The sequence below is a fragment of the Ascaphus truei genome, chromosome 3 (genome assembly GCF_040206685.1).
Source record: "Ascaphus truei isolate aAscTru1 chromosome 3, aAscTru1.hap1, whole genome shotgun sequence".
Classification (NCBI taxonomy): domain Eukaryota; kingdom Metazoa; phylum Chordata; class Amphibia; order Anura; family Ascaphidae; genus Ascaphus; species Ascaphus truei.
In genome coordinates this window covers 10,882,552-10,892,069 of record NC_134485.1, presented here as the reverse complement: position 1 = coordinate 10,892,069, position 9,518 = coordinate 10,882,552, and the positions used below count along the sequence as shown (strand labels likewise).

The 9,518-nt window shown below is 45.8% G+C and overlaps 1 protein-coding gene across 2 annotated transcripts in view; it reads right to left on the bottom strand.

The window, feature by feature from the left end:
* Positions 1 to 9,518, bottom strand: part of ARHGAP31 (Rho GTPase activating protein 31) — a 184,423-nt gene that overhangs the window by 19,013 nt on the left and 155,892 nt on the right. For both annotated transcript variants that reach the window (XM_075593636.1, XM_075593637.1), the window contains exon 8: positions 3,851 to 3,978. In XM_075593636.1, coding sequence (XP_075449751.1) covers positions 3,851 to 3,978 — 128 coding nt within the window. The remainder of the gene's footprint in view (positions 1 to 3,850; positions 3,979 to 9,518) is intronic.

Genomic DNA, 9,518 nt, shown 5'->3' with positions numbered 1-9,518 from the left:
CCCCACATTAGAGGTAGCAAGGGGAAATATACGGGACCTGAATAGTACTCTTGGCCAACCAGATAGGTCGCTTGCTTACCCCTACTTCGAGGTAGAGAACGACCTAGTATATCGGGTTGATAAAAGAAAATCAGTTACAACTAAACAATTGTTGGTACCACGGACATTCCGTAATGTAGTGTTACACCTCGCACATAGTCATCCATTGGGGGGACACCTAGGGGTGGAAAAGACAAAAGAAAAGGTTCTCCGAAGCTTCTATTGGCCTGGGGTTCTGGCAGAAATTACGAATTATTGTTCCTCATGCCCAGCATGTCAGATCACCGCCCCGTTCAAGGCGTACCGCAGCCCATTGGTACCCCTTCCCATAATAGAGGTACCATTTGACCGGATTGCTATGGATCTAGTAGGACCCCTAATAAAGTCTGCTAGGGGACATCAGCATATATTGGTAATATTAGATTATGCCACCCGATATCCGGAGGCAGTTCCCCTACGTAGCACCTCGGCCAAAAACATAGCAAAAGAGTTAGTAGTTCTGTTTTCCCGGGTTGGAATTCCTAAAGAGATTCTATCTGACCAGGGAACACCGTTTATGTCCCAAGTAACACAAGAGTTATGTAAACTCCTAAAAATCAAGCATCTCAGAACCTCAGTCTATCATCCACAAACAGATGGTTTAGTGGAAAGGTTCAATAAAACCTTAAAGAGCATGTTACGGCGGGCGGTCGATAAAGATGGGAAAAACTGGGATTGTTTGTTACCGTACCTGTTATTTGCCATTAGGGAAGTTCCCCAATCATCCACAGGCTTCTCCCCGTTTGAACTATTGTATGGCCGACACCCAAGGGGCTTACTGGATATAGCCAAAGAGACTTGGGAACACGAGGTTACCCCTTACAGAAGTGTAATAGAGCATGTTGCCCAGATGCAGGACCGCATTGCTGCAGTCCTACCCATAGTGAGGGAACACATGGAGAAAGCTCAAGAAGCACAGAGGAATACGTATAATAAGGGTGCTAGGGTCAGAATTTTTTTTCCAGGTGATAGGGTACTAGTTCTGGTTCCCACCGTGGAAAGTAAATTCCTTGCTAAATGGCATGGGCCATATGAGGTCTTGGAAAGAGTGGGAGAAGTAAATTATAAGGTAAGACAGCCAGGTAGGAGGAAACCTGAGCAAATTTACCATATAAACCTACTCAAGCCCTGGAAAGATAGAGAAGTCTTGTCAACCCTAGTAACCCCAGGTCCGTCAGAGAGTCAAGAAACTGACCCAGAGGTTAGCATAGCTGAAACCCTGTCTGTTCATCAGAAACAAGAGGTTCAGAATTTAGTGAGCAGAAACAAAGAAATCTTCTCTACACAGCCAGGTAGAACTAGCGTAATTGAACATGACCTAGTCTCTGAACCGGGGGTCCGAGTTAACCTTAAACCGTACCGAATCCCAGAGGCCAAAAGAGAGGCTATAAGTTTAGAGGTTAAAAAAATGCTAAAACTAGGCGTAATTGAGGAATCCCAAAGTGGGTGGAACAGCCCTATAGTCTTAGTCCCAAAGCCAGATGGTACAACAAGGTTTTGTAATGACTACCGGAAACTAAACGCCGTGTCAAAATTTGATACTTACCCTATGCCCAGGGTAGATGAACTTGTCGAGAGACTGGGCAAAGCCCGATATCTCACAACCCTAGACCTAACAAAAGGGTACTGGCAGGTTCCCCTCACAGAAAGGGCAAAAGAAAAGACAGCCTTCTCAACCCCAGACGGCCTCTTTCAGTATAGGGTGCTGCCTTTTGGCTTACATGGAGCTCCCGCCACATTCCAAAGAATGATGGATTAAATTTTAAAACCACATGCTCGGTATGCTGCTGCCTACCTGGATGATGTGGTAATCCATAGTGAAGATTGGCAATCCCACCTTCCAAAGGTCCAAGCTGTGCTCGACGCAGTTCGGTCTGCTGGACTAACTGCTAACCCCGCTAAATGCACCATTGGTCTGGAGGAGGCCAAGTATCTGGGGTATTCTATTGGCAGAGGTTTACTCAAACCCCAAACACTCAAAGTGGAGGCGATACAAGGTTGGCCAAGGCCAGTTACAAAAAAACAAGTAAGGACCTTTTTGGGGTTAATTGGGTACTATAGAAGGTTTATTCCCAATTTTGCGACTAAGGCAACCCCACTAACCGACCTCACAAAAGCAAGAGGACCACTTATGGTAAAGTGGTCCCCCGAAACCGAACAGGCCTTTAGAAGCCTGAAAGAAGCTCTCTGTGCCCAACCAGTGTTGGTCACACCTGACTTCTCCAAAGAGTTCGTAGTCCAAACCGACGCATCTGAGGTAGGGCTGGGGGCGGTACTCTCCCAGGAGTCTCAAGGTGAGGAACACCCCATCCTTTATTTAAGTAGGAAACTAAATCCCCAGGAGAAAAATTACTCCATAGTAGAGAAAGAGTGTCTCGCAATAAAGTGGGCTGTAGAGACGCTCAAATACTACCTGTTGGGGAGAAAATTCCGGTTGGTCACAGATCATGCACCCCTTACCTGGATGTGTCAAAACAGGGAAAAGAATGCTAGAGTGACCAGGTGGTTCCTAAGCCTACAACCCTTTAAATTTTCTGTGGAACACAGGTCAGGGCACAAACATGGCAGTGCTGACGGGTTGTCAAGGATGCACTCCCTAATATCCATGGTCGCTCATCCCTCAGGGTCTGAGCTGGGGGGGAGGATATGTGACAGAAACCAGGGGATGGTAATAAATTCCATATATAGGGCTCCCAGGATACTGAACAGTTTCTATCCTGTCTGGCCTGGGAGTGCAGCCTTATAATACATGCACTCCATCCCACAGTTTTGGGCAAGCGCTGGAACTGAGGGATTTCTGTCACCTGTCATGCTAATTAGAAATCAGGTATGTAAGACTGATTTCCTGTTTGCTCTTGTCTCTTCTCCAGAGCCTGGAAGGCTGCTGAACACAGTGGGGAGAAGCCCCTTCCCCACACAGGTTCAATTGTTCTGTTCATTTGGCTAACTCTGCAAAAGTACCTTGTTTTGTTGTTGGAAAGTGGAAAAGCCACTTCCACCCTGAGTTAGGGAAATCTAAGTTAAGTTATCGCTCAGGTGAGCAGCTTTTGTTTTGATGTGTTTTGTTGTATGCACTGTGGCAGTCTCAGTGCCTGGGACTGAATAAACCAGGCACAGCCTGTTTAAAGGAACAGTACGTGACGCCTCCTCATTTAACCTACCCCAAAAGACCGTGTTCTAACCGTCCCGGACAAGCAGCGGAGCCCCGGAGTAAGCTGTTGTCACATAATATATATATATATATATATATATATATATATATATCCTCATTTCTATGCAGTGTGTTCCAGGCCCCTCCGGCAGCCATGGGGTTAAATAAATAAATAGAAAAAATTCAAAAACATAATCCTGCCCCATTTGGTTTATTATTAAATCAAAAATTAGAGCAGCATTGTGACATGCCTTGTGACTTTTTGCTAAATACAAGTGCAGGATATGTGTCAAAGTTTAATTATATGCCTGCCTCATAGCTTACGTATAGAATTATAAGTGCATATACTGTATAAATTTTTTTTTTTACATAGGCTATATAGAATTAATTAGGGGCCTTTTTAAAACAATTGTTACAGTAACTCAGTGGCATATTCCACTTAAGCAATACTTCCCACTGATATGTTTTATCTTCTAGTTTCTCTTGTTATTGATTAGCCGGTTGTCGGAGTTTAATGAAGAAGCATGGATCCATCACACAATCCGGGCAGATGGGTGTTAAGGAGGGAAACAGTGAAGCTAAAAAATATTATTAATCAAGAAAGAAATATCCTTGACTCGCCATTAAGTTCTTTCTGTCCTCTTACAAACACGCTTCCGTTACGACTCAGTTTGGACTTGGAGTCGGCTCCAGAACGTCCCAGATTAAATATCGACTTCCATTTCTTAGACTTGGTGGAGAGCTTCCTCCTGCAACAGCAAAATAAAATGATCAGAAAAAAATGACCCCTTTTAAACCCAAGGAATGAAAATCTTTTCGACGCCGGCGTCCAGCGGCACTGACCCCCCCGGCACTTCCGCGTCATGTGATCGCTCCTGTAGTGATCACGTGACCGACCTGTTCCCGGATACTGGAAACGGAAGTGGAGGGAGCTCTACTTCCGATTCCATCGTGTGCCCAGGAATGGTTAATGCCAAAAGATCTAGTGACACAAAGTTCCAAATGCATTACGGCTTCGAGCGAGTGTGATCATTATTACAGTGATCACATGCTACTAGGCCATAGGTGGACAACTCCATTCCTCAAGGGCTACCAACAGGTGAGGTTTTCAGGATATCCCTGCTTCAGCTCAGGTCGCTCAATCAGTGGCTCAGTCTTCGACTGCTCATGTCCAGCCCTCAAGGGCCACCAACAGGTCAGGTTTTCAGGATATTCCTGCGTCAGCACAGGTGGATTTCACAGAGCAGGGAGAGAGCAGGGCTGTTTCTAGTGGGCTGGGCAGCTTCCTCCATCCTGATTGGCTGCTGCTGGGTAATGCAGCCAATCAGGAGGAGGTGTCAGGAGCCTGGGGGTGGGGCCATGGATAGGAGGAAACAGCATGGAGCGGAGAGGTGTGTGTGTGTGTGTGTGTGTCTTGAGTGTCTCACACCTTTCACCATTGTGTCCAGTATTTTTGGAGAAACTTCCTGGCAATCCTAATTATCCCCTGGTTTTTTTTTTTAACTTGTTAGTGCTATAGTTTTGTTATAACTTGGAACATCCTGGCACCCCTGTACCTTTGGGACGGTCCTAATACTGGGACATTTATCTAAATGTATATGTAGCACCCCTGTGGGATCCAAAGTAATCTAAAGGGTTAATTCCAGCAAGGTCCCTAGATAAGGTTGCAGGTTTCATGTAACTAATTTCATGTGGCACGTTAATCATAGACAGGTGCTCAGCCACGTCTTGTTTCTGTAATATGCTAGAAGGGTCACCTGGGTGACTCAGCCTAGGCTAAGCCCTCCCGTTACAGGGGTAAGGATAGTGATGTCACTTGGGGTATATAAGTGAGGGATGGAACGTTCCAAGCTGAGATCTTAGTGGACCCATGTGAAGGTATCTCATGTGCTAGTTGCTTCTGGGTCACTTTCTTGTTTTTCTAGTTTGGGAAAGTATCCCTGTGAAGGGCCCTATAGACACATCCAGGAGAAGGTCACCTCCCACATCAGAACAGCGGGTTCTTTGTCACAGGCTCTCAGTAAGGGGACCTGGAGGAGTTGCTGGGGAATTATTTAGGGAAGGCTCTAGTTCTGTTCCAAGGGCGGAATGCGCGGGAGATAGATTGCCCCTGCTCACAAGTCTCATGGTTGAGGAAACTCTGGTTCATATGTCTGAGCTACAACTAGAAGCTGCCCTCTATCTGCCTGAAAACCAGCCCGCTATCTCTATTATTGCTCACCATACCAGCCCTGCACGGATTCCAGCACCCTGAGCGACAAGGTAGAAGACGACTGAGGATCACGTGGACATAAGCAACCACTTTAGAGACCGTGAATCACTTTGGTGAACCTCTTCTGTTGGGGGGGAGGGGGGTTGGTTGAGGTGTTACATATAAAAGAGATGTATTATTCCCAAACTCAATCTTTCTCTTCCCTCTGCCCGAAATTCTTGAAGGTCATCACTAATGCATTCAAGGGCATCTCTCATTGTTATCTTTACCACGCTGGTTCTTCTTCTTGCTACATGTCCCTCTCGGCTAACCTTACAGAATGTAACATGAATAGCTTTCTGTACATACCACGCATTCCTAACCCTGCACCAGATACATTAATATCCAGTCCCCGCCATTCGCATAGTAATTAACCCTTTCAGCCGCAGTAGACACGTTTGTTGAGCTGCCTGCAGGGCGCGATCCAATGACACTCACTGCAAACGCGATTTGTGGCCTCTGTGGCGCGCTCTATGGTCGTCCTCATTGAGGTACGGCCTATCGTTTGCGGTGCAAGCGCCGTCGCCCTCACTATGGCCGCGTCCTTAGGCTGTGAAGCCACTTAAGTGCTGAAGAAGATTGGAGACCTACTGGATTCAGTTGAATCGAGCTGATGTTCTCTCTCGCACTGGGAAGTTTCATTCATATTTAAGGAGGCAATCCAAGCGGGCAATTTTTTTTTGCTTTTTAAACATTTTTTTTTTGCACAGGATTGAAGCAGGGGGTTTCCAGAGCTGAACCCCGTTAATTTCGGCTCCGGGTACCTTCTGCTTCCAGAGGTACTTACCTCTGAAGTGTGTGCTGGTATCTCTGCTTTTTAAAGGTCCCGCATCCCGTGGGCCAATAGGAAGCCGCAACGGATGATTTCTCGGCTTCCTATTGGCCCACAGGGGGCGGGAGCGCTGAAAAGCCGCCATAATGTGATCCCTGCGAGCGGAGCGGCTACCGTCACTTAATACAGAGGTAAGTATCTCCGGAAGCAGGGGGTCCCCGGAGCTGAAATGATGAGGGTTCTTCCCCGGAGACCTCCTGCTTGTACCCTACGTTGCAAAATAAATTTAAAAAAATGCACGCTTGGAATGCCTCTTTAAATGGGGTAAAAATATATATATATATGTATATATATTGATAAATTGTAGACATCAGACACATTTTTCTCTGCTTCACGCTTGCTTTTATTTAACTGGAAGCTTTCTGGGACTGTACATTTTGTGTTAGGGCTTCCTACAAACTGAAGACAGAATCTTACAGCGATAACAAAGTTACAGTGATCAGGGCGGACCTCCAAAAACAGGCCGACCATTTATTGTCACGTTAACATGAACCCAACATAGTAGCATGTTCCATGGGAAGACAATGGCACGGGTAAACGGCACTGATATCTGTGCTCCGACAAATTTACTACCTTAACCACGGGTGGGCAACTCTAGTCCTCAAAACCCCCCAACAGGTCAGGTTGTCGGGATATCCCTGCTTCAGCACAGGTGGCTCAATCAGTGGCTCAGTCGAAGACTGAGCCACTGATTGAGCCACCTGTGCTGAAGCAGAGATATCCCGACAACCTGACCCGTTGGGGGGTCTTGAGGAGATGGAGTTGAGAACCCCTGCCCTATTTCATAGCAGCATAAACAGTAAATGAAACATTGCACCACTGCACTGAGCTGGAAACCCATCACATTACTTGTATGTTGTTGATACGGAGACTGCGCATTATCAGTTCTCAGACAGACAAACAAAATACAATGAGGGACATTCTTATCAACGGGGGCAGATCTGCAGCGCTCCGTTAAGGGACGTTAGCCTAACTAAATGCCCCTTTATGCCTAAACGTGTAGCTTCAATGGCCAACAACGTAACGTTATGTCATGTTTTTGCCCCGAAGCACTATTAACTATAACGTCCGTTAGGGATTATTACTGTATATGCAAAAGAGTTGTTCCCCCTAACAGGGCATACCCCCCGAGACCCATTAAGGGTAACGCAGGGACCTCATGTAACGTTAGGTTACATTCCTAAAGGTGACGTTACGCCTATAAGGGACCCTAAAAGGGGGCTTATTCTGTGCTGAGGGAGAGACAGGGAGAGCTGTGTCTCAGGTGTGTTCACAGGTTTCTCTCCGCGTGTTATATAAAGAAGTGTTTGGGGAGGTATATACTGTAAGTCAATTGGTACTCAACTAAAATAGGACAATATTTAGCCGAGCTAGTCGAACCAGTTTCTGGATACGGGATACTGGATCTATTACAAAAACACGTTCTGTCTCGTTTTGTAGTTCAACATAAGTAACACCAGGTGGCGGCCTCTAACCACACTCATTATTGAGCAAATCTTCCAATACCCTGTAAATTAGAACTAGAGGTTGGTGAATATTTCACTGACAGAAGAAATCTGGTTTATAAATGGGAGAAAAGTGGTTTATTGCAATCTGTGAAGAACTGAAAATATATTAACCAATTGCCTAATACGATTGAAAGACATTTAATTCAGGTTATTTGGGGCAGAACTTACGGAATTTAAAACCACAAACATACTGCCAGCACTAAATTTGCAGGAAATCTCTGAACAATCACCCAAATCAGCAGTCGCTACGTCCAACCGAAACATATTCATCCAGTTAACCATTTGTATTAAAAAAGCACAGTTTAAAAAAAAAAAAAAAAAACAAAGAAATTGTTTGCCAGGGAAACCAGAGGCTAGAATTGATGAACACATCTATATGTAACTGAAATCACACGGGGGGACTACATACTGTACTGTATTCATTTTGTTTTTAATGTTCTACTTGTGGCTGGGTAAAGAGTATTCAGATTATTTAATCAGGTTTGATACATTTGACATTTACCAGTTTAAACCGAGCGACGCAGTGACGCAGTGACACACGGATGCACTGACGCAGTGACGCACGGATGCACTGACTCGCTGGCACACTGCCGCACGGACACACTGACGCAGTGACGCACAGATGCACTGACTAGCTGGCACACTGCCGCACGGACACACTGACGCAGTGACGCACAGATGCACTGACTCGCTGGCACACTGACGCACGGACACACTGATGCACGGACGCATTGACGCACGACACACTGACACACTGAAGCACGGACACACTGACGCACGGACACAGACATGGACACACTGACGCACGGACACACTGATGCACTGACCATGGACACACTGACGCACGGACACACTGACGCACGGACACACTGACGCACGGACACACTGACGCACGGACGCACTGACCATGGACACACTGACGCACGGACACACTGACGCACGGACACACTGATGCACGGACACAGACATGGACACCCTGACGCACGGACACACTGGACACACAGACATGGACACACTGAACACACAGACACACTGACGCACAGATGCACCACTTCTGCTATCAGTTTTCCTTTGAGCCCATGTACTGTTGGAAATAACCTATAATACTCTGCAATGAGTTGCTGACCTTGCATATCTAGTCTATACCATGAGATACCTGATTTTCCTGTAGTTTCACTTGTTTCTCCCAGATCTGAGCTCAGATAAAACAGTTGCATTGTCTTTCTCCAGCTATCAGCTTTAGTGAATGTGAGCAGCTGGGGAATTCATTACATACTTTCTCCTTACAGGTACATACATATGTGATAAGATCTCGAAGAGTATTCAAATGTCCCATGTATACATGTAGCTCAAGTAAATGTTTTTATCATAAGAAACCCATCACTGTTCCTACTGTGTAAATAATCACCCACCCCACACCCGTCCATATCTCTGTATGCAAAGCATACTTGAAACGCATTCTTTGCATAGTGTTCTTACCTCTCCCAGACAGAAAGATTGATTGGAAAAATGTCAGGTCAAACACTGACTTTTAAACAAAGTAACATTCCCTCTATACTGCTCTGTGCATGGAGTTGGGTGGAACAGACGCTTCCTCTGACCAATGTTATGTTGTGCAGGTGGAAAGGAACAGGAGATAGGATTTCTATAGGAGATACAGTACAATGACCGTCATAGATCTCTTTGCAGGCCACTAGC